This window comes from Solanum verrucosum, unplaced genomic scaffold, assembly GCF_900185275.1.
Source record: "Solanum verrucosum unplaced genomic scaffold, falcon-dt-bn FXZP01000144.1, whole genome shotgun sequence".
Classification (NCBI taxonomy): Eukaryota; Viridiplantae; Streptophyta; class Magnoliopsida; order Solanales; family Solanaceae; genus Solanum; species Solanum verrucosum.
Genome location: NW_026020773.1, coordinates 1,606,662 through 1,631,718, shown reverse-complemented (window position 1 = coordinate 1,631,718; position 25,057 = coordinate 1,606,662). Strand labels below are relative to the sequence as shown.

The 25,057-nt window shown below is 34.8% G+C and overlaps 3 protein-coding genes across 3 annotated transcripts; 1 reads left to right on the top strand and 2 right to left on the bottom strand.

The window, feature by feature from the left end:
• Positions 1–256: 256 nt before the first annotated feature.
• On the top strand, positions 257–881 carry LOC125812940 (uncharacterized). The gene has a single exon (XM_049492419.1). It carries the CDS (start codon positions 368–370, stop codon positions 845–847), a length of 480 nt encoding a protein of 159 aa, XP_049348376.1. The 5' UTR covers positions 257–367; the 3' UTR covers positions 848–881.
• Positions 882–4,338: 3,457 nt separating this feature from the next.
• On the bottom strand, positions 4,339–5,568 carry LOC125812942 (protein SENESCENCE-ASSOCIATED GENE 21, mitochondrial-like). The gene is made up of 2 exons (XM_049492420.1): positions 5,260–5,568; positions 4,339–4,883 (listed from the first exon to the last, which is right to left on the bottom strand). The coding sequence occupies exons 1-2, from the start codon at positions 5,331–5,333 to the stop codon at positions 4,676–4,678; spliced, it is 282 nt and encodes a 93-aa protein (XP_049348377.1). The 5' UTR covers positions 5,334–5,568; the 3' UTR covers positions 4,339–4,675.
• Positions 5,569–8,624: 3,056 nt separating this feature from the next.
• On the bottom strand, positions 8,625–22,392 carry LOC125812888 (magnesium/proton exchanger). Its single transcript, XM_049492352.1, has 8 exons — positions 21,989–22,392; positions 20,711–20,886; positions 19,242–19,360; positions 18,615–18,775; positions 17,413–17,540; positions 10,145–10,361; positions 9,921–10,050; positions 8,625–9,231 (listed from the first exon to the last, which is right to left on the bottom strand). The coding sequence occupies exons 1-8, from the start codon at positions 22,380–22,382 to the stop codon at positions 8,934–8,936; spliced, it is 1,623 nt and encodes a 540-aa protein (XP_049348309.1). The 5' UTR covers positions 22,383–22,392; the 3' UTR covers positions 8,625–8,933.
• Positions 22,393–25,057: the final 2,665 nt, after the last annotated feature.

The following is a 25,057-nucleotide window of genomic DNA, read 5'->3' as shown; positions in this document are numbered from 1 at the left end:
GTGGAAGTAGTAGGTACTTGGTGAAATAGTTGAACATGACATTGACCGTTATGAAACAACAACATACTCCGTATAATTCTACAAGTGGGGTCTGGGGATGGATAACTGTTGTTCAAAAACATTGTAATTAAGGAAGCTTATAAGTCATGTTAAGTATGTTTTATGTGCGCACTTGTCTTGTCCTTTAGTCATGAATTTCTTACAACAATTGGCATTATCCTAGCAACTTCCTCTTTAGAAAGAATTGGTAAGAATCAATTTGCATGTGGCCAACTAGCCAAAGCAATTAACACTAACAAGCCATTACCCCTGAATTAATCATCTATAAACCATTAACTTTTTTTCCTTTCAAATTCAAGAAATACAAATGTCTTTAGCAACCATATTCTTGTTCCTCTTCTTCCTTTCTGTTGTTGTTTCAGCCAATGAGAAGACATCAGCCTATGAAGAGCTTCAACACTATGACTTCCCAATTGGCATTCTTCCTAAAGGGGTGATAGGCTATGAGTTGAACTCAAAAACAGGCGAGTTCTCGGCGTATCTCAATGGCTCATGTAAGTTCATGTTGAGTTCATATGAGCTATATTATAAACCTGTGATAAAAGGAGTTATATCAAAAGGGAGGCTAATGAAATTGAGTGGTGTTACTGTTAAAGTTGTATTTCTATGGGTTAACATTGTTGAGGTTAGGAGAAGAGATGACAATCTCCAATTCTCTGTTGGATTTACTTCTGCAAATTTTCCTATTAGGTGCTTTGACAAATGCCCTCGTTGTGAATGTGGATTGCATTGTGTTAACGAGGGTGATGGGGAGTTCAGGCAAAAGCTCCTCGTGTCTTCCTCATAGAGTACTCTTGCAGTGGTGTACACATAATTTTATGCATATAGTACTGTTTGTTTATTGTTACAACTCGTCTTGTCACGGGGTTTAGTTCTGGGGCTATGGGATTCCAGAACTATACTTTCTATTCAAAATTGATGTTGCTTTGAGAAATGCCCTCGTTGTAAATGTGGATTGTATTGTGCTAACGAGGATGTTAGGCAAAGCTAAAAGCTTCGTGTGTCTTCCTCCTTGAGTCTAATAGTGGTGTACGCAGAATTTTGTGTAAGCAGTATCGTTTATTGTTACAACTCTTGTCACCGAGTTTAGTTCTGGTGCTATCGGGCTCCAGAACTACCTCATTGAAAATTCACTTTGAAGGTAAAGAAAACACTTCATGCTAGAGAGGTTACCAACCTCAATTGGCATATGCACCATATGCTATAATGCATACTTGTCGTTGGTTCAATTTTTTTCTTTTTGAATTTTAAGAATAAGCAAGCTTGTATACAGAGGCAGAACCAACCTATAGGGTGGTGGTGCACGTGTGTATATGTGTATATCTATTTTGAGAAATGGACATAAATTAGGATATAATTAATCGTGTACCCATGAAGAGTATAGGTTTTCTATTGTGCTGCTGGTACAAGCTAGAGGAAGCACCCATGAGACCTGAGTTTGAATCTAGCTACAACGCTATTTTATTGCTTTTATCTTAGAGCTAATATTGGTGCATGGAAAAGTTGGTATTTTTGTTTGATAGTATATCTACAGCTAAAAGTTAGGGGAATTAGGACAAAACGTAACGTGCATCATCTATTTTCTTCATATAACATAAATAAAAATATAAGCAATGCATTTTGTCTTTTTTCTATAAGAACCAATAACGCTAATATAATAATATACCAGACTATAGTAGTGGGCACGATAAAAGCTATCTGTCACTATTTCTCTTCATTGCATCTTCAATTATCGATTAATTAATTACGCCTTAATTCTAATTAATTACAAATAGTTGTATGTACAAGATTTAAGGAATTCGTAGTAGTTTAATTAAACTGTTTTCACACTAGTTTGACCTATTATAACTTTCTTCTTTTATTTAGACTTGCGATTGATGAATCTTGATTTAAAGCTCAAATACGTGTTTGTTGATAATTGTAGGTTTGAGTTAATTTTCATGTACTTTAATTAATTTTATGTAATACTTGCTACCTCTTATCAGTAGAACTGATATCAGATAACTTTGGTCATTAGACTTAGACAAGTAAAAAAAAATCACTAGTATTAATTAGTGTTAGCAGAGTACAAGAAACAACAATAATTAAGTGTCTAATATTCTAGATATTATAATTTGGATTATTGTGGACAAGTTGTGCACGTCATGGTTCAACTATCTATTTTTTTTATTCATATGGTAAATGTTTTTCCATGTTGTGTTCGTTGTATATTTGTGTTCAACGAATCTGTTTTCATCATTAATTCCACTTGTCACTCTCACACACAAAAAAGCTCACGCCACCAATGAAAATGAAAGATAAACTACTCTCTCCGACCCACTATAGTTATCGTGCTTATTAAAGTAACTGATTCAAAATAAAGTTAATACAATACCTTTTTGGTGAAAAAAAATATGACAAATAAAATGAATAGAGGAAGTATATATAGTTTTGTGATGACATGTCAATTTAGGTATCGTCTTATTTAACACTTTTCCGCACTATTATAGTATGACTAGAACTAGAAAAGTTATATGGAAATTCTTATCAATATCATAGAGGAAAACAAGTGGTGTTTTCCTATTTTGACGTAATATCGAAGATTGTAATGAAGTAATAAGTATTCATTCAATTTTTGAATAAAAGTTGCAAATTTGAACTTGCTAATAAAGTGGTCTTTGATCAAGAGTGTTTCACTTCATTCAGCGTGATCAACCCGAATTAGTTGGATCTCGAAGTAGGTGGTAAGTACATATTCATTTTCATGTCTAATTAGAAGTTTCGAGTTCAAGTTATTTGCACTATAAGCTAATATTAAAGTAATTGAATACACATCCATTGTTTCAACTAATTTAATTTATACACAAGAAGATGATTAGGCAAAAGATTAATTAATTAATAGCCAAGAATGATCATTATTGAGTGCTATTAATTTCTGGCCATTCATTCTGACATTGGATTAGTTAATACGGATTTATAATATAGGCATATATAGTTTAAACTTTATAGCAGGTTACGTGCTTTATTTTGCAGAATACTAATTTCACATATGTTTTTTTTATTTATAAGGGAATATAAAAGTGGAGTATTTCATATTGTTAACATATACAAGCTAAAATTGTTTAATATAGTAATCTATTCAATTCATCATGTTTAGCAAAAAGATAGATATTTTTTTTGTTTATTAGCAGACAATCACTTATTCAGACACAGAAAAACCTTTTTTCCTCCGCTTAAGTCTTATCTATCGTCTGAAGGTGTTTTAGTGTTGCCTTCAATAGAAACTGGACGATCGTCAAATAATGAGGGGTTTATGTATTATTTTTTATAACACGTCTGTCCAAATTCAAGAAAGTGATAGGTGCAACCATAATTTAAGTAATTGGAAGATGCACTACTATTTCAACTAATTATGCATAAGAATCATTCAATGTTGTGACATGTCCTTGTTACATCTGTTCTAATCTGGATGTGACATAATATTCAATAAAAATGAATTTGAAAATCGAGGTAGATGCACGTAGGACAAAGCAATGTTACGTGACATACTATTCATCTTAATTTTTTTTATAATTAATAAAGGTTAAAACATAAAGTGAACCTCTTCAAGCATAAAATTAAATTAAACCAATGAGACAAGGCCTTAAGTATTACCCAAACCGATAAAAAGTAAATATGATGTTTATTTGAGTAATTTTTGTTGTTTTAAAAAAAATATTGATATCACTTGTGAAATTTTTTAGGTATTTGAAAATTATGATCAATCCCAACAAAGATAATACTAGTTAGTTTGTTTTCATCTACTTAAACTTTAATAAACAAAATTATTTGATTACAGTACTACTAAGAAATAGTAAATATCTGATAAAATAATCGAAACACGAACCAACCGATTTTGTGTGAGCAATGGGAATGCAGTGTACATATGTCAGTTACTCTTGCTTGCCGTGTATTTAACCAAGACCAATTTCAACGATTTTTTTCACCTAACTTTGAGAACAAAAAATACTAGAAATCATCAAATCAAAAGTGATAATAGATCAAAGTAATATAGATTCAACGAATTCAATAATTCTTTAGACACATAAATAATATATATCTATGTGAAAAATTATTATCTATTTCACTAATATTATATTCTAAATTATTAATTTCAAAAGTATAATATATTTAGAAGTGAAAACCTAAACACTCAACGTTTGAATTCTAAATCTGCCTCTGTCTATCAACAAAGGCAGATGCAATATAGGTGCAATAGGTTCAATTAAATCACTATTTTCTTTACCAAACACAAACATATATGTAAAAAATTACTATAAGTTTCACTAACATTACATCCTGAACTCATACTTTCAGAAGTACAATGAATTCAATGGTAAAAACATAAACGTTGAACATTTGAGTCCTAAATCTGCCCGACACATATGTAATATATGTCCAACGTATTCAACTGAACTCAACATTTTTCCTATGCGGAAAACAAACATAATATGTGAGAAATTACTATATTTCCACTAACAATTCATTTTGAACTCATAATTTCAAAAGTATAACTATTGAACTCCAACATTCAAATCCTGAATTCGTCTCTATTCCTCGAGACGTGATTCTTGATCCTATAATTGTTGGTTTTTTTTCAATTTTGTCTAGGTTTGTACTTCAACAACATGTTTCTAAGCTCAGCAGCATCAATTTCCTTAGCATGACTTTCTGGTCTGTAATAACCAGTAACAGGATCTGGCACCCATGAAGTCTTGTTTGATTCCATCACATTGCTTCTAACAGCCCCACTACCTCTTACACTACCAGAAACACCACCTTGTGATGCGGCCGCGTATCCACGCCTGCATAATCAGAGACGAATTTAGAATTTAAATATAATAACGTAAAACATTCTTATATACACATTAATAACAAATACACTAACGACAATGATATAAATGATCCCAAAAGTATATAATAAAGGGTAAAATTAAGATATATATTTTGAAAAAAAACAGAACCAAGAATCATACAAAATTTATATGACTCACTTTTTGTTTTAATATGTTTAAAAAAGAATGACACAATTTCTATATTAAGTAACAATTTAACTTTAAAATATCAATTCTTAATGAAATAATTTATATAACTTTATCTTACGAAGGAAATTCAGATAAACCCCTCTTTTAACTTTGAAAAACAAAACATAGAGAAAAAAGAAATGATGTCTTTGTTTACCTCTGAATAGCTACAGAAACAGAGTCTACAACAAAAGCAGAGATATTTTTGCAGTTGGAGAAATAACGAGCCATTGTAATTGATGATCTTTGCTAAGAATAGAAGCGATCAATAGATTAAAATTAAATTAAAGTTGCAACGGAAGAAATCGAAACTTTAATTACTTCCGCAGCAACAAATTTGAACTTTTTTTTAATCTCTTTGCGTCGCTGCGACTCTTAGCTGTGTATATTATATAAATGAAAGAAGGAAAATGTTAGATATGAAAAAAATAGTGTGAGGAAGAGAGGTATTTATAGACAATTTTGGAGGAAGAAGAAGTCAAATTTACCAGTTATTATTAGAGTTCGTGTAATGGAGACGCGTTAATGACGGCTTCTAAGAAGGTGAAAAGGTCTTTCCTCTGGTCGTTCGTTGCCACTAAGGGCCATCTTAATCGGAGTTGGATATCGAATTTAAGCTTTATGAAATAGGTTGATATATGGATAAGAATGATAATTTCGAGCTAAAATTCAGGATTAACTTTGTAATATCGAGATTATTTTATTTATATTAAAATGATAGAATTATTGACTCATATGAAAGTTGAGATAAAATAGTCTCATGGATATTTCTATTTATCTCATTTCATGTAATTTTATAATTGAATGAGTTTATATTTATTATAGTTTTATTTTAAAAAAATCGTTGATAGTCAAACTATATGAATATTTGACTATTACTTTTTCACCATATTGAGATGGATTAATATCGGGTTCTAAGAAGGTGAAAAGGTCTTTCTTACAAATCAACATCTAGTTGTTGCCATCTATAACCGATTCAAAATTTGAAATTTATCAATTCTTAAAACAATTAAGTTATACTTTCTCCATCTGTTTTTATCTATTTATTTTAACTTAACAAAAATGATAAATTTATTATACGGTAAAGGGTAAATATATTTTGTACTATAAAAAATAATTTAACTATATCTTCCATTTTAATTTTTAATTTTAATATATTTTTTATGTTCTACTTTTAATTTAAATATATTCCTTCGTTAAAATTAAGCTCGTCCCCATTCATAACTAATAAATACACTAAACTTTATTTAACAAACAAAACAAAAAAGATTACTCCCTATTTTCAACATATGGAATATTTTTTATTTTAGTCTGTTTAAAAAAAATATCACACTTTCTTATTTTATTTTATTTTTAATAAAATATTTTATAGTTATACAAATATTTATGTAGCATAGTGGCAACTTTTGCTTACTTTTCAAAATTCTGGAAGCAAACTGCAACTTGTCTACTTCTTAGTCGATACTTTTCTCTTTTGTTTGACCACTAATCAACTCTTTTTCGAGTCAGAAAATTTCATATTAGGAAATAAAGTGTTCCCTAATAAAAGTGATTTCGTTTTTAAAGAAACTCGAATTTGAGACTTCTAATCACTTCACTAAAATCCTTATTGGTTCAATAATTTACCTTCATTTTCACGCATATAAGCATTATTAAACTTCGTGCATTCAAATTCGAATTGGAAACATATTGCAGTGCTATACTTTATCATTCGATCATGTCACCAAACTGTTATAATATAAAACAGATAATCTATTATTAAACTTTGTGCATTGGTATTTCCTTCAACTGTTTATTTATAAAATTAATTTCAATACTTAAAACTTATCAGCTATCTATCGAGGATTCTACATTTTATTTTAATTAAGAAAAAAAGGGTTGGGATTGATTAAATTATTTGGCCCTTTGCTATGCAAACGGCCAGCATATAATATAAATTATTATGCACAAAGTTAAATGTTTCTTCTTTATTTCAAGAGTTTAATCAATCAAATTAAAATAAGTTAAATCAAACATTATCATTTTTCCTTTTAATATAGTTTTTGATACATGGTGAGTAGTTGACCCAAAAAAGTAAACTGAATTCCTAAATTATAACAAGTTTTTTCTTCTTTAAGTTTTTCATTCGAGGTCTAATATGCATTGGGATTCGATTAAATTTGAATCGTGTCTAAAAGTAGTCTCACACTAGGTGATAAAGCACTCTTTTTAACAAAAAAACGATTTCATACTTAGCACTTAATAAGGTTCGAACCTCAGACCCTCTGAACTTTGATTAAAAATAAACGAGATTTTATCACTTGATCACAAACTTATATTGATATATTATAACGAGCTATTACATAAACTATAAAATATTTTTAATTTTAAAAAACAGCTGGAAAACTTAACAAAGAGGTATAACCCTTCTGGCCATATATATAATGTTCATAAACATTCTAGTTGATAATTAATAAATCTTTTTTTATAATGGTAAGGTTAGCTAACTTAATTCTCCCAACTTAATTAGAAGTATAGAGTATATTAGTGGCAAGATACCAATGATTAAAGTTGATTACTAAAGAAGTTCTTTAAAAATAAAAAAAATCCTATACTAATAATACATGAATTGTTTACGCGGAGATTAATCATGAAAGGATTTGTATTTTTATTGTGATTTTTAATCCGATGTTTGATATCTGCATTAAAATTTGACTAAATCCAAATTCGTGCTAGAAAATTCTATATTGGGGTAGAACGCTTCTTGATAAAGGCAATTTTTATATCCAGAGAAACTCGAAGTTGAGACCTCTGATAATCATGAAAGGATTGTTATGCATAGAAGTGGAATTGGGTTTTTTGTTTATGAATTATAGCTAAGATAGCTTAGTGCGTTATGGATAAATTTGTTTATATATATATTAAGTGAATTTTTAACTCAATTTAGAACCTGATCAAGCCAAAACTACTAGGTTCTACCAAAATTTGTATGCAGAACCACAAGCCCCTTAATTATGCGGTAATTAATAATGAAAGAATTATTATGCGGTGATTAATAATGAAGAGAATATTAGACACGATAATATTCTTGTGAATATGTTTATTCATTTGGATTTGGGCCCCTCTTGCTATACTAACAGCCAGCATATGTACTACAATATAATTTCTTTCTTTTCATGAATTAGATTAAATTAATATTAGTATGAAATATTATCATTTTAAATTAAATAAAAATTTATTATACATGGTGGGTAGTTGATCTTTTTCTCCTTTACATAGGTAATCTTATGTTTAATTCATAATTATCCATTTGTCTTATTAATTACATATGAATTATATATACTAACAGCGCAAAAAAAGAATATAATAAACCTGTAATAACTGATATGATATGTTTTGTTTACTCTAGATATTATGTATGTAAATAATGTTTGACAACTTTTATTTACATCGATCATTACAATATAACAATAACAACTACTATGGATCCCAAGCAAGTTGAAGTTGATCCATATAAAACTTTATGTCCATGTCGCTTCAATTATACAACTTGCAAGAGTGTAAGGCTACATTACATTGATCATTACAATACAACAATAACTATTATCGATCCTAAGCAAGTTGAAATCGACCATATAAATCTTCACTGTTCTTATCGCTCCATTTAAGCCCATCTCTGTCCAATATCCATAAATCAATACAATACAACAATAACAACTACTATCAATCCCAAGCAAGTCAGAATCGATCATAGATTGCCGTTTAAGCCCGTCTCAGACCAATATCTATCCATCGATAGATACAACGAGTAAAAAAAATACCCCTTTCTAAGAATGATTTGGATTGAGATTGTTATATAATACCAGAAACTCTGAGAGAAGATAGCACAACAAATATAAGCCATAACAACATGAAGAATATGCAAGTCACCCATGCCCAAACTCTTGGTCCGCCAAGCTCAGCACCGATAGTGAGTCGTCTAAACACCAAAACACCAATGCAGGCTACAGAAGTAGAGAAGAAAACAAGCAGAGAGAAACTTAGTCCTTCTGCATTGTCTATTCGCAATGGCTCGTTGTATGCAATGTAGTTGTACAGTGTATCGATTAGCCAGGGTACGCCAATGCCTATATAGATGTTCACCGAATTGCTACAAGGACAAAAACACTAAGTCAGACACCAGGATATCTTGTTCCAAGGAATGACAATGTCAAATTCACATTTCCTACCATTCTGATTTTTGTCATAATGATTATGAGAGATTAACAAATTAAGTTAATAAATACGTGCACCTTATGTGAATTACTAAGCATTGGCTAACTATTGTATTAAGGGGTCGTTTGGTTCATCTCCGTACTGCTAATGCACGTATTCTTATTCCACACTTTATCATGCACAAGATAATACATCGAAGGACAGATAACTTAATGGGGGAATCGTTTACTACAGCCAACCAAACACGTCATAAAGTTATTATGCACGGATTATATATTCTTATATGGCCAACCAAAGGTAGCAATTAGCTATGGTGAGATCATTTCTTCCTGATCTCCAACCAAACATCATATTATTTTATTCGGAATGACACACTGGAGTCATTTTCCTAATCCCTCCAACCAAACAACCCCTTAGTCTTTTACCTTGCTAATAGGGGCAAAAAGCCAAAAACTAAACTTGAACTTCTATACCGCCTAAATTGCTATTCGGTGAGATTTGGAAAATGGGGAAATGAAAATTGAAAACAATGAAAGCAATTTGCCAAATCTCTATACACTTGGAATTCCTTTCTAGTAATTTAATATGTAATAGGTTAAGGGCATAGTTGACGGATCGAGGAACCTGCAGGTAATGTTAGCAATGGCAGAGTCGGCTGTAAGCTGTCGTTCTGCAGCAATTTTGCTGGCCACGAGATCAGGCCATGAGGTTCCACTTGCCAAAGCTGTGAACGCAATGACGTAAGGATTTATTCCTGCAGGTACATTGTGTACAATGTATTCTCTTAGTTCGAGCAAGAACATTTATGGTCATTGAAAAAACACTTAATAATCTGAAGGGTGAAAAACCTGTAACACAGCTTATCAAATCTGTGATCTTTGTCACGACATAAGCTATTCCACTGATGAATATCAAAGAGCATATGAAAGCAATCCACCCATGGGCAATCTGATAAGGTGGCACAAATGCAAAAAGAAGCTTCCATGGTAGAAGAAGTGACTGCCAGAAAATTCTTGCAACACGTAGGTATATATTGTTCAATTTTCTGGATTCCGCACTTTCCAACTGAAAAGATTTACAAATAACCCCATCAATCCATCAAGTAGTGGGTGTGGAACAGGACAGGAATGTTACTGCAAATCGTAAGAGTTACATCTGAATTTAAGTCAGATTATTTTGAATAAAACTGTTAGAATAGAATAGGAAAACACAATCCTACACAAACTAGGAATAGTTTATAGTCTCCTATTTGGTAAGGAATTGTATTATATAGTGTCTATAAATAGGGTTCTCTATGTAATTATTACAACAACAATTCAATAATATTCTTTTCCTATATTTCTCACATGGTATCAGAGCAATTGTGAGAGAAAAAAAAAATCGTACAGTTTTTTTTTTTTTTTTTTCCGGTAACCTAGTGGCTGTCCAGGTATTTAATATTTTCCGTCACTGTTTTTCAAAAACTAACATCACCACTAGCTGAGGAACTTCCCGGCGAGCAAACCCCAATCATCCCCGCTGGAAACCAGTGCTACACGCGCCGTCACACGCCACCGGAAGAATTTCTCCGGCGAGTTGACAGATCCACGCGCCGGCGCGTGAGACCTGTTCCGGCCAGTTTTTCGACCAATTTTTTTTTCATTGCGGTCGCCTCTCCATTCCGAGGCAGACTGTATATTTATTTTCTTATTCCGACCAGTTTCGGGCAGTCAGACCTAATTTCCGGCGACTGCACCCTTTTTTTCCAGATTTTGACCAGGACCAGCCTTATTTTTTTTATTTTTTTTTTCCTCTCTCTAAATTCATAATATGTCTTTAGGGATTGATATTTTTGGCTCCAAGAATATAGGTAGTTCAAGTGCTATGATCACTTCAGAACCATTAATGGGAAGCTCAAACTATTTAGCCTGGGCTTCCTCGGTTGAGTTATGGTGCAAGGGGCAAGGCGTTCATGATCACTTAACCAACAATACTTGTGTGGTAGATGAAAAGGCAAAGGCTAGTGAGACAGATAATAACGTCAAAGCACAATGGGAGAAGGTTGATGCTCAATTATGTAGTCTCCTATGGCGATCTATCGATTCCAAGTTGATGCCCTTGTTTCGCTCATCCCAAACATGTTATTCAGTTTGGGAAAAGGCTCGTGCTTTATATACTAATGATATATCTCGATTCTATGATGTGATATCTAGAATGACTAGCTTAAAGAAACAAGAATCTGATATGTCTACTTACTTGGGTCAGGTACAATCAGTCATGGAGGAATTTGACACGTTGATGCCAATCACTAAAAATGTGGACAAACAACAAGAACACAGACAGACGTTGTTTCTAGTTCTTACACTTGCTGGACTCTCTACTGACCATGATTCAGTGCGTGATCAGATTTTAGCTAGTCCTACAATTCCTACAGTTGATGAATTATTCTCTCGTCTACTTCGTATTGCTGCGCCTCCTAGCCACAAAGTAGTTTCATCACCGACCTTTGATTCCTCTGCTCTCGCATCTCAAACTATAGAAAAACGAGTATATCAATCTATGGAGAATCGACGAGGAGGAGGTCGTCTTGGAAAACCTCGATCCAAGTGTAGTTATTGTCATAAGTCTGGACACACTCGTGACATATGTCATAATTTGCATGGTCCACCACCCAGTTATGATCCTGCTACTCTAAAGGAATATAATGAGTTCCTTCGTAATCGTGCAAGTAAGCATACATCTTCACAAGAAGCATTTGTTGCTCCGCCTGATCGACCATCCCATAATGCTCATATTGCTCAATCAGAATATGATGAGTTCCTTCAATATCAAGCAAGTAAGCAAATGTCTCCACAAGTAGCTTCGGTTGTTCAACATGATGCTGTTGCGGGTAATTCTTTTGCTTGTGTTTCACAGTCTAATACTCATGGGTCATGGACTCGGGCGCTTCTAATCATGTTTCTGGTAACAAATCACTTCTGTCAGATATTGTTTATTCACAATCTCTTCCTGCTATTACTTTGGCCAATGGGATACAAACAAAACCAAAAGGGGTTGGAAAGGCCACACCCTTATCTTCTGTCACTCTAGACTCTGTTCTTTATGTCCCTGGTTCCCCTTTTAATCTAGCATCTGTTAGTCGTTTGACACGTGCCCTACATTGTGGCATAACCTTTTTTGATGATTTTTTTCTCATGCAGGACCGCAGTACGGGACAGACGATTGGCACAGGACATGAATCACAAGGCCTTTACTATCTTACCTCTTCAAATTCCTTCACAGCATGCTCTATTACAGATCCTCCGGACCTCATTCACAAACGTTTGGGACATCCGAGTCTATCTAAACTGCAACAGATGGTGCCTAGTTTATCTAGTTTGTCCAAATTAGATTGTGAGTCGTGTCAACTTGGGAAACACACTCGTGCCACATTTTCACGTGGTACTGAGGGTCGTTCAGAGTCTATTTTTCATTAGTTCATTCTGATGTTTGGGGTCCTAGTAGAGTCAGTTCCACCTTAGGATTTCGTTATTTTGTTAGTTTCATTGATGATTATTCGAGATGTACTTGGGTTTTCTTAATGAAAGATCGTTCTGAGTTATTTTCTATATTCAAAAGTTTCTTTGCTGAAATAAAAAATCAGTTTGGTGTTTCTATTCGTACTTTTCGTAGTGATAATGCCTTAGAATATTTATCATCCCAGTTTCAGGAGTTTATGTCTCACCAAGGAATTATTCACCAAACATCTTGTCCATACACTCCTCAACAAAATGGTGTAGCGGAAAGAAAGAATAGGCATCTCATTGAGACTGCTCGCACTCTCCTCATTGAATCCCATGTTCCGTTGCATTTTTGGGGTGATGCAGTCCTTTCATCTTGCTATTTAATTAATAGAATGCCCTCATCTTCTATTTCGAATCAGGTTCCACATTCCATACTATATCCACAGTCACATCTCTATTCTATCCCTCCTCGTGTATTTGGGAGCACATGCTTTGTTCATAACTTAGCTCCAGGAAAAGATAAATTAGCCCCTCGTGCTCTTAAATGTGTCTTTCTTGGTTACTCTCGAGTTCAAAAAGGGTATCGTTGCTATTCACATGATCTCCGCCGATATTTTATGTCTGCCGATGTAACATTCTTTGAATCTCAACCTTACTACACATCTTCTGATCATCTTGATATCTCTGAGGTCTTACCCATACCTCAGGTCTTACCTGTACCGACTTTTGAGGGACCTACGGTATCTTCTCCATCTCCAGTTATAGTGCCACCACTCCTAACTTATCATCGACGTCCTCGTCCAGCAATAGTCTCAAATGATTCATGTCATGCGCTGGACCCTGCTCCTACTGTGGCCTTGCCCCCTGCTAGCCAATCGATTGCACTTCAAAAAGGTATACGATCTACTCGAAATACTAATCCCCATTATACTTTCTTGAGTTATCATCGTTTATCTTCACCCCATTATGCCTTTGTATCATCTTTGTCCTCTATTTCCATCCCTAAGACTACAGGAGAAGCACTTTCTCATTCTGGATGGAGGCAGGCTATGATTGATGAGATGTCTGCTTTACATTCGAGTGGTACTTGGGAGCTTGTTTCCCTTCCTACAGGTAAGTCTACTGTTGGTTGTCGTTGGGTTTATGCGGTCAAAATTGGTCCAGATGGTCAAGTCGATCGGCTTAAGGCTCGCCTTGTTGCTAAAGGGTATACTCAGATATTTGGGCTAGATTATAGTGACACTTTCGCTCCTGTGGCCAAAATAGCATCAGTCCGTCTTTTTCTATCTATGGCGGCCGTTCGTCATTGGCCTCTTCATCAGTTGGACATTAAGAATGCTTTTCTGCATGGTGATCTTGAGGAAGAAGTCTATATGGAGCAACCACCTGGTTTTGTTGCTCAGGGGGAGTCTAGAAGCCTTGTATGTCGATTGCGTCGGTCACTATATGGTCTAAAACAGTCTCCTCGAGCTTGGTTTGGAAAGTTCAGCACAGTAATTCAGAAGTTTGGCATGACTCGTAGTGGCGCTGATCACTCTGTGTTTTATCGGCATTCAGCACCAAATCTGTGTATTTATTTGGTTGTTTACGTTGATGATATCGTTATCACCGGCAATGATCAAGTTGGTATCGCTAATTTGAAGCAGTATCTCTTTCAGCATTTCCAAACTAAAGACCTTGGCAGATTGAAGTATTTTCTTGGTATTGAGGTTGCTCAGTCTAGATCAGGTATTGTTATTTCTCAACGCAAGTATGCTTTAGACATTCTTGAGGAGACAAGAATGATGGGATGTAAACCCATTGACACTCCTATGGATCCGAATGTTAAACTCCTTCCAGGACAGGGGGAGCAACTCAGTAATCCTGAAAGGTATAGACGGTTGGTTGGAAAGTTGAATTACCTCACTGTGACTAGACCGGACATCTCTTTTCCTGTGAGTGTTGTAAGTCAGTTTATGACTTCTCCTTGTGATAGTCATTGGGATGCAGTTGTTCGTATTCTGCGATATATAAAGTCAGCTCCTGGTAAAGGACTACTCTTCGAGGATCAAGGCCATGAGCATATCACCGGATATACAGACGCTGATTGGGCAGGATCACCCTTTGATAGACGTTCTACATCCGGATATTGTGTCTTAGTTGGAGGTAATTTGGTGTCATGGAAGAGTAAGAAACAAAGTGTGGTTGCTCGATCCAGTGCAGAAGCAGAATATTGTGCAATGGCTGTAGCAACTTGTGAGCTAGTTTGGATCAAACAGTTGCTTGGAGAACTGAAGTTTGGAGAAACCGGTCATATGGAACTTGTGTGTGATAATCAAGCGGCCCTTCATATCGCATCAAATCCAGTGTTTCATGAGAGGACTAAGCACATTGAGATTGATTGTCACTTTGTAAGAGAAAAGATACTCTCAGGAGATATTGTTACCAAATTTGTGAAGTCAAATGATCAACTTGCAGATATCTTCACCAAGTCTCTTACCGGTCCTCGTATTAATTACATTTGTAACAAGCTAGGTACATATAATTTGTATGCACCAGCTTGAGGGGGAGTGTTAGAATAGAATAGGAAAACACAATCCTACACAAACTAGGAATAGTTTATAGTCTCTTATTTGGTAAGGAATTGTATTATATAGTGTCTATAAATAGGGTTCTCTATGTAATTATTACAACAACAATTCAATAATATTCTTTTCCTATATTTCTCACAAAAACTATCAAAGGAACAGCATTATAGTAGTTCTAAGCTTTACACATCCACCCCATTTTCATGCCTACTTAAGTTCATGAACATTGAGTAGTAACTAAACACAACATCGTTGATGGACAAGATGTTGGGTACGATCACTGCTTGGACAACAAAAATATTGACATACGCTGGTAGAGTACAACTAATCAAAAGTGTCTTGTTTTCAGTACAAACTTATTGGTCTCAGATTTTTGTACTCCCAAAGAAGGTGATCACTATGATTACTACTGTTTGCAGAAAGATTTTGCGGACTGGTAAAGCAGAAGATAGCAAGAAGGCACCTATAGCTTGGGAACATTTATGTAAACCAAAAGTTGCTGGGGAACTAAATCTAATGGATGTTGAGAAATGGAATAAGGCAGCTATTGCTAAGTAGCTTTGGAACCTCAGTCACAAAAAGGATAAGCTTTGGGTGAGATGGGTGCATTGCTGCTACATAAAAAACCAGTCAATTTGGTCCACTGAGCCAAAACAAGCATCCTGGTTGCTAAGGAAGATTTTCAAGAGTAAAAAATACTATGAATCCATTAGCTATGATTATGACCAGTATCTATCTATGCATGAATTCACTATTCAGAAGTTTCACAAGGAGTTACATGGATCTTTTCCTAAAGCTTCATGGAGGAAATTAGTGTGTAATAATTTTGGAGCACCAAAGTGGCTATTTATTTTCAGAATGACTGCATTGGAGAGACTATATACTAAGGATAGACTTACTAAATGGGGAATCATCAACAATCAAGACTGTCCATTGTGTTTCACAGGAAGAGAAAGCATGGACCACCTGTTCTTTATATGTCCTTACTCTTCATATGCTTGGAGGAAATTATTGGAATGGAGAGGTATTGATAGACAACCTCTTAGATGGAAACAGGAATTGGCATGGATGATAACCTGGAAAGGGAAAAGCCCTGAAGCTGAAATATATAGAATGGTAGCTACTGGTTGTGTTTACCACCTGTGGAAGGAAAGGAATCTTAGACAGTTTCCAAGGAGATATAGAGACCCTACTGAGGTGATTAAAATAGTGATACAAAAGGTCTGCTATAGGGGAAATCTCAAGACAAGTGTTGAAAGAAAGTTGAGGACTTTAAACTTTTACCCTATATAATTGCTATCTCTAAGCAAGTTTAGAGTCTCACTAGGTAATCTAGAAAGTGTGTATAGCTACTCAACTGAAGGTTGGAATGTAACCTTCAGTTTTTTTTTCTTTCCCTGCTTTGTAATTCTTCACTGGTAATAAATAAATATTTATTTACCAAAAAAAAGAAAACACAGCATCATTGGAAAGTCATTTCAAGTTAGTGCTGTCAAAGATGCGCTTACGCCCTGAAGTGAGGTGCTAAACATGTTCCAGTGTTTTTCCTCGCTTAATGTGCGCTTTAGTGTCGTCATCAAGGCTCCAAGACATACTTTTTCTTGCCAATGAGCATCTCCTGAGGAGACACTAAATAATTGATATTTTTCTTTATCATAATTTATTTTTTCAATTTTTTGTCCATATATTTGTTATTCATGCTTACAATTAGTCTTGGACTAAACATATATATTTGTATATTTTTTCCATTTGCACATTATTTCACTAAAGCCCACACTTTATTTGCACTTTGTGCTTAAACCCCAATGGACCTTAGAGGTCTTTTGCATTTTTAGCTTTTGATAACAATGGGCATTATTTAAAACCTAAATTAAACTAGGACAAGCACATATCAGGTAGAATGGAGTAATTATCCGGTCTACATTTAGTAAAGGAGTTGTGGTAGCTATAGAAAGCGAGAATTATTTAACTGTAACATATACACATGACAGTTTATATCAGAATAATATCTCAGCCACTGTGAGATAAAATAAAGAAACATATTAACACGGTCTAAGAAAACAGTACCATGAGAGCATCCACAAATTGATGCTTCCAAATTGAGAGGATATCAGATTCTTCAGGAATGATATTGCCATTATTCAGCGTGGACGATTCAGTGACATCTTCACCTGCTAAGTTTCGATAAAAATGACCTGTTGTTCCAAAAGAAATGTCAGACCAAAGCTACTTGCAGAGAGAAGATTAAATCTTTTTTTCTCAATGTTTCAAATTGATAACCAGCATAGAAATATCATTATCTATTACTCTCCCAGCAATGAAATTTCATCTTGTTCATTTTAAGCGCTTGTCTGTCTGCATTTTACTTGAAACTTTTCCTAGAAATCTCTTTACGAGTGCACCTTTTTTTATCAAGTAAATAGCTTTTCATTCATAAACTGGCTGTATACATGGGGTATACTAAAAGGAGAATAATCTACAAAGAGAAATGATTCTCTACAAACTCTACCCAATCATCTATACAACAAGGAACTTCTTGTGTGCACCAAAGAAATTAAGGGAACGGAGGACTACTCCTCAACTGAGAGAAACTCTACTCTAATCCTTCAAAAGCTCTCCTATTTCTCTCTTGCCAAACTTCCCACATTAAAGCAAGTGGAACCACATTCCAAGCCCTTCGTCTTCTCCTCCTTCTCCCACTCTTCCAACCAAACAACAAGTCCTTCACAGTTTTTGGCATTACTCATGGAGTGTCAAACCCCCTAAACATATCCCACCATAACCTCATATTAAACCCACAATGTAGAATAAGATAATCCACGTCCTCCACCCACCTCCTTGCACATGTAACACCAATTGACGCATATAACATTCCGCCCTTTTATCAAGTGCACCTTATAATTCTACTACACTTATATTGCAAATCCTTAAGAGAAGCAAAACTTAACACTAATACTAATTATAATAACCCCTCCATTCAAACACTTCTCAAATTTAGAAAGTCCCAAAATGTGATGCATTTCTGCAAATAATAATATCCTATACAACATTAAATTTCTTTTCAAGAACTAAAATTCAAGTAACTGTCATATAATGCTCTCCTAATCAAACTAACTTCTCAAATCACTTCAATATTTTCATTTACTCTAACTAATATAAACAGATTTCAGATTAGCTTTCAAAACGTTGTACCTAGTGAAATTGTATCACATAAACTGGGAAGACCTGGATATCCCAGGTAAAACAACGCATCACTTTATTGAAATTACCTGTCCCCTCTCCTGAATGAATGGAGAATATATCAACAATTCCGCTATTTTCTTCTTCACCAACTTGAGATACTTCCGAGTGTGGCTCATGAACCTTGTCAAGAGGCCTATATTTAACAACCTCAGCAGGCACCCACTCCTCTGGCCTCTCAGCTCTTTCTCTAAATGGTAGAAAGTATACAATGCACAAATTAGATCATCTTCCCGTATGAGAAAATTATAAAGAAAATCGACCTTAGGCCTAACTCAATCCTAAAAGCTAGATCAAGAGGTGAGAATTGCCCAAGACCATAAAGAGACCTTCCCATCCCTTAAAATCAATGTGGGAAACTCATTACCCCTTCGCACGCCCAGGCCTGCCAACTGGAGTGTGGACAACATAATATAGGGCCCAACATCGGTAAACAAGAATTTGGGATGGGCATAGCTCTGATTCCAGGATTAAAAAAATGGATCAGGGACCTAACTCAACCCCAAAAGTTAGCTCAAGAAGTGAGGATACAAAGAGATCTTCCCATCCCTTAATAGAGATGTGGGAAACTCAACAGAAAATAAAAAAAATCTGAAACAAACTTCAACTAGAGAATGGAGACACTACAAATTTATGATAATAAACATAATACATACATAGGAAGGGACAAATAGGGCCAACGTTTGTCCTGTGCATAGGCATGTATCAGCAATAGCCCAAATTGCAACACTGTTAAGATAGACTCCCACAAAGTTACAACGTTTGGAGTCCACACCTACAAGGTAAATAATATTCAGGAATATGATATCGTTAACTGAATACTTGTTTTGCTGTGAAGAAGTAAAAGAGGACTAAGACATTTACATTTTCATTATCACATCATTCACATTTCATCAATAAGGTAAATCTGATAGCTCAAATTAAAACACTGGTAAATAGACTCCCATAAAGATACAAAACCTCTGGACTCCACACCTACAAAGTCAATTATGTCCATAAACAAGATGTTAATAACAGAGTCTTTTATTGTCAAGAAGTGAAAGAGGCCTAAGACACGTATTATTTCATTACTGGACTATTCACATTTCATCAATGAGGAAAAATGCAATATTTTATCATCAGTTTTTCTTTTCAGAAAGATATTTAATCATCAGTTTCCTAGTCTTGATGTAGAAGAAAATGAGTTTCAAGGTCATACAAATTTATTATTCATGATTAACATTTATCTACAACAACAACAATATACTCGGTGTATACCCACAAGTGGGGTCTAGGGAGAGTGGTGTGTACACAGACCTTACCCAGCCTTGTCAAGACAGGGAGGCTACATCTAAAAGACCCACGGCTCAAGTAAAACAATTCAAAGCAGATTTGAAATAGAAATACGGTAGTGAATTAACATTTATCCACAAGTTCACTAAAATATCTTGTATGGTCCTCCCTTTCATACATGTGGAGAAAGTCTTTAGAATGTCATATATTAATCAACATGCATGTATGCTTCCAAAGTGGCATTAGTGATTAGATTCAAAGAATAAATGAAGCAAAAGACATCAAAGAAAGTTTTACGTTATGCTTGTTAGCAAATGCATGATGCTTGTCAGCAAGCTTTCACAAGTAGAAACTATGATGATAATCTTTCTCTAATTTTCAAAGAACTCAATGATTATGTCATACCATATGATGTAACTAGAGAAAAAGGCATGTTTATAGGTTTCCAGCAGCATTAAGTATTGATAAGTAGCAGCTTGATGATTTAGATTAATCCAATAGTTGGGTAATACAATAATCCTCAAATTAAGTTAATCAAGCACACCCTACTACCAGGATGATTAGTCAGGACTGCATATCATTTATGTTCCCAAAGCAGTGAAAGAAGATGAACAAACTAGAAGTAAGTTGTGAGCACCATGAGGTCTCAAAGGCGGCCCAGACACCACGGTTATCAAGAAAAAAAGACAACAAACTAGAAGACTTCTTTCAGAGAAAGATTAACATAGAAAAAACCTTGTGCTAGCCGCTAGGTAAGAGTCAAAACCAAAACTACTCATCAAAAAGAAAGAGTCAACAAAATAGATGAATTTAAATGAAGCATATGTACATGGAAAAAATGTGAGCAGATAACCTCTAAAATTATATACAGCCAGATGTAGGCCCAAAAGGACCAAAAGAGCTCAACAAGCCAGACTCCAATATCTGATATCTTCTTCAATTCTCCAGCTTTAGGAACCACCACACAAACAGCATGTATTGGAAATAGATCGAAAGCAGCAGATCCAACGAGTGTTCCCGGACCTAAACCTGGACAAGTCAAATAGTAGCAAGGGTGTATTAGCAAGACAACGGGTGTCCAAGATTCAGGAAATTTTCTGGTATCTAGTAGAAATGATACATTATACATAAATGTTATAACAACAGGTACGAGCAAATTTTTCCAACGGAAATTAGATTCTCACATTCTATCTTCTCAAAAGAGAAAAGAAAAAGGGAAAAGATAACTCATGGAACTATATATAATACTGGCCATAATACAAAGTATATCAACATATTAAATTTTTTATATAAATATTAACCAATCAACTATTGATTTCATAGTCATTATCTCAGCATTTCTTAAGGTTCCAGTAACTCATTGTCATTCACAGGTTGCAGACATTAATATTTGGTGTTTTCTATTTTAGTGGTCAAAATGGAATATATTTGTACTCCATGACTTCAGAGACTAACATCATGGGGTGAAAAACATATTAACTAGTAACCACTAATATATGCACAAGAAAATTTTTAAAAGATAAAGGTCTATTTTACTCTGTAAAAATCAATATCCTTAGTGAACTCAATAATATTGAGAGTTACTCAAAGATAAAATCATTAGAAGGTCAACTATTTCATTGTCAAGTCTTAAGGTTCCTTAACAGAGGGCGGGAGAGTGTAGGGACATCATTGGTGAGGAATACTTCCTGACATCTTGTAGTTGTGGCTTGTCGTTTATTCGCCTCCTTCACTCAACAATGTCCAAGAGGAGATCACCACAAGCACAATAAGTGGGGACAAATATCTCTCAAAGTGCATCTTTCCCAGACATCATAAGACAGTCTAAACACACAACATCAATGGCTCACTTTAGTATTCATTACAACTAGAAAAGTTTGGCTAGCTACATTTAAAATTTAGGAGAAGAGGAAACTGAAAGTTTGATGCCATGCTTTCTTAAACGAGCATATAATTATATGGCAACCCTCAAGAAAAGGAAAAATTGTAACACAAACTAAAAATTATGAAGAAGAGAGGAATCTGAAAATTTGATGCTACGCTTTCTTACGTCGTATTATGAATAAGAAGAAAAATTATAACACAAACTAAGTCAGGATTCTGAATGCAGAGAAGAAAATCCTCAACAAACCTCCAGCATATAATTTTCCAATATTTCGTATTGCATCAATTGTAGCTAGCGAGATCTGTGGAAAGCTAGTCCCAAATGCCAGTAGAGTGATGTCTGCAATTGTGTAATTCCACACCTTTTCATTTTTGACAACTTTTGTGTTTGTGAGAGGATCTATCATCTCTACAGTCCGACTATGCTTAACAACACTCTCCATGGATCGGAAAAACCGAGCAGTTATAGCTGACAATCCAATAAAGCAGTAGGCAAGACCCAAAGAATACAAGAAAGTTCGAAAGCCTTCACCAAGAGCAGTTTCTAGATGGATAAGTAAATAAGCATCACATTTTTCATGTCTAAGGATATTTGAATGTCCATTGGTGCTGTCAGTGGTATAGTTTCCCAGCGAGGTCATCTTGATAAATATTTTTTTGAAATAGGTCTTGATAAATATTGTTCCCTTCACAGTTCAAGCCCCAGAAAGATTATTCTTTCGGACGGATGCGGACCTGCCATTTGTGCAACAGTTGTTGCTAATTAAAGTCCAATGACAGTCTTAATACAGTTCTCATTACATCAAGCAACAATAGTAGCAATCTGAAGAACACATAGCACTATATATATACAAAAAGATCCCCAAGAGTTTCTTTTGCACTTCAGACCACAAAAACCTGTGTACTAAGTCAGTACACAAGGGGACAGATGTAGCATAAACATGTGCATTATGAAGTTTTAATATTATTAAATAAAGCATGTCCAATTACATAAGAAAGCCATTAGATCACTCAGATTAATTTCTAAGTTAATTGTACAAGAGCAAGCATTTTGGCACCAACAGAGACGAGCATGAATTTGCCTTCCTCAACATTTCATTAATCAATTCAAGTGTATGATGAAATTGTGGTATAAGGTCTGTGTACATCCTACCCTCACCAGACCTCACTGGGTATGTTATTGTTGATGACATTAGACATTGTGAAAGAGAGAAGTGCAGATAGAAATTAAAATATACAAGGGCTTTGTAACAAATGACACCAGTAGCTTTCTGGGACGAAGCTTACAAGCTTATATCTCAAGATAACACAACAATTTAACTAAAGGACCACATGGCTAAACTTAATCTTTTACAGAGACGAGCATGAATTTGCCTTCCTCAACATTTCATTAATCAATTCAAGTGTATGATGAAATTGTGGTATAAGGTTTGTGTACATCCTACCCTCACCAGACCTCACTGGGTATGTTATTGTTGATGACATTAGACATTGTGAAAGAGAGAAGTGTAGATAGAAATTAAAATATACAAGGGCTTTGTAACAAATGACACCAGTAGCTTTCTGGGACGAAGCTTACAAGCTTATATCTCAAGATAACACAACAATTTAATTAAAGGACCACATGGCTTAACTTAATCTTTTACTTAATGAAATTTTTCGCCTCTTCTAACCCAAAGAGTGAAGAGGCATAAGATAGCCCAGGCCACAGCTCACACCCGTAGATATCTACAGTGGCTTATGCCGGTGCTGAGCTAAGATACCCACCAATATTAAAGGCAAATACCAGTGTTGACTTTTTCATCAAGGGTCCTTGGGCCTAGGACTAACATTACATGTGTCTCAACATCAAATCATTGGAGTGATGAGCAAAACAATCAACTTGTGAAAGATAAATGCCATAATTCTGTCAATTATTCCGAGTTCTTGTTCAATTACAACTACGATCTAGCCCAAAACAGCCAAGTTCCATGCATAGGAAAACAGTGAAAATGAGTGCTTGACCAATTGACTCTACCATTCATGCTAACATTAAGGTTCACGTGTATTGGACATTTGAAGTAGAGATCTGTAACCCTCCAAGAATGATGCCAGCACAATATCACCCAATTTAACATTTCCTGAAATGGCATTGGCAATCATATTTGCCTTATTGACAGCACATAAGTTGCTCCCAGACAACATGGCAATTCTAGTGCACCTCAAGTGTCTTCTCCCTTAAATTCTCCCCTATAGGTTAGAAGCTCCGCTCGTGATCATATCAGTACCTCACTTTCCTTGTTTAGACTTAAATTCAGGGTATTGCCAGCAACTTATTTTCCATCCTTAACAATTACTCCTAAGATACGAGTTGTGTAGTAAGTATACCAATAGTTTAAAAATTAGAATATCTCCATAAATCTTTCTGTAATCAGTTCTCTCAATCATGTTGTTTGTAGGAACTATTGGAACCCAAGTGACACTCGCATGGCGTTTAATAAAGCAAAATTCTCCAACAAAAGGAGTTAGACATGATCCAAATAGAAAAGAGAAGTATGACATTAATCAGCACATTTATCATTTTTCCTTAATCTTGCCTTTAATTATATTTTGGCTTTGGAAGATTTTGTTCCATTTCTACGACGCAAATGCTTGTAATAACGTCAACTCCACTAGTTTCTAAAAACAGAAATGCTGCAATGCATTATCCTTCCTAATTCTGGAGAAGACTTGCTGGTGATCAAACACTAAGAAATTAAACAATCTGAATTCACAACTAAACTGCACTTTTTTCAGGGCACCAGAACTCTCTGGTTCGTCATTTTTCCTTCATGTGGTCCTAATTGTGTGAAAGGTGCATGACAACCCAAAGACTTCCAATACCATTCATACACTAATCTAGGCAGTGATGGGGCCAGGATTTTTAGTAAGGGGAGTCAGAATATAAAGAAGTTACTACGCAGAATTCAAGGAGATACAAAACTTAAAAAGTGCTACAAGAACCATGGTTAACTTTGTTCAATAATCACTGCAATTACGGTCTCTCCTATCTACTACATAAATGCCAAACTTCTATAAAGTTCTTCCACGTAACGAATAAAAATAGAGTCTTTACAGAGAATACAAGAATAAAAGAAAGTTATGATAACCCAAAATGGGAATTCATTTATATGGAGTACAAGAGCTTGGTCAGATAGTACAAAAAAAAGCTTCTTTTAAGGTCCCTTTTCATCAGAAAATGCAATCCTCTAGAATTTGGAATACTTAAGCTATTAGACATGGGCCCATAGCTTACTTCAATGATTAATAGACACCTAAATAATTCACTTATATGGAC

Coding starts and splice junctions, on each gene's coding strand:
- LOC125812940 (XM_049492419.1), top strand. CDS start 368: ATGTCTTTAGCAACCATATTCTTGTTCCTCTTCTTCCTTTCTGTTGTT.
- LOC125812942 (XM_049492420.1), bottom strand. CDS start 5,333: ATGGCTCGTTATTTCTCCAACTGCAAAAATATCTCTGCTTTTGTTGTA. Junction 4,884..5,259: donor GTTTCTGTAGCTATTCAGAG/GTAAACAAAGAC, acceptor CTGATTATGCAG/GCGTGGATACGCGGCCGCAT.
- LOC125812888 (XM_049492352.1), bottom strand. CDS start 22,382: ATGACCTCGCTGGGAAACTATACCACTGACAGCACCAATGGACATTCA. Junction 10,362..17,412: donor AATTTGTGGATGCTCTCATG/GTACTGTTTTCT, acceptor AAATCTTTTCAG/TTGGAAAGTGCGGAATCCAG. Junction 10,051..10,144: donor TTTGATAAGCTGTGTTACAG/GTTTTTCACCCT, acceptor ATGTACCTGCAG/GAATAAATCCTTACGTCATT.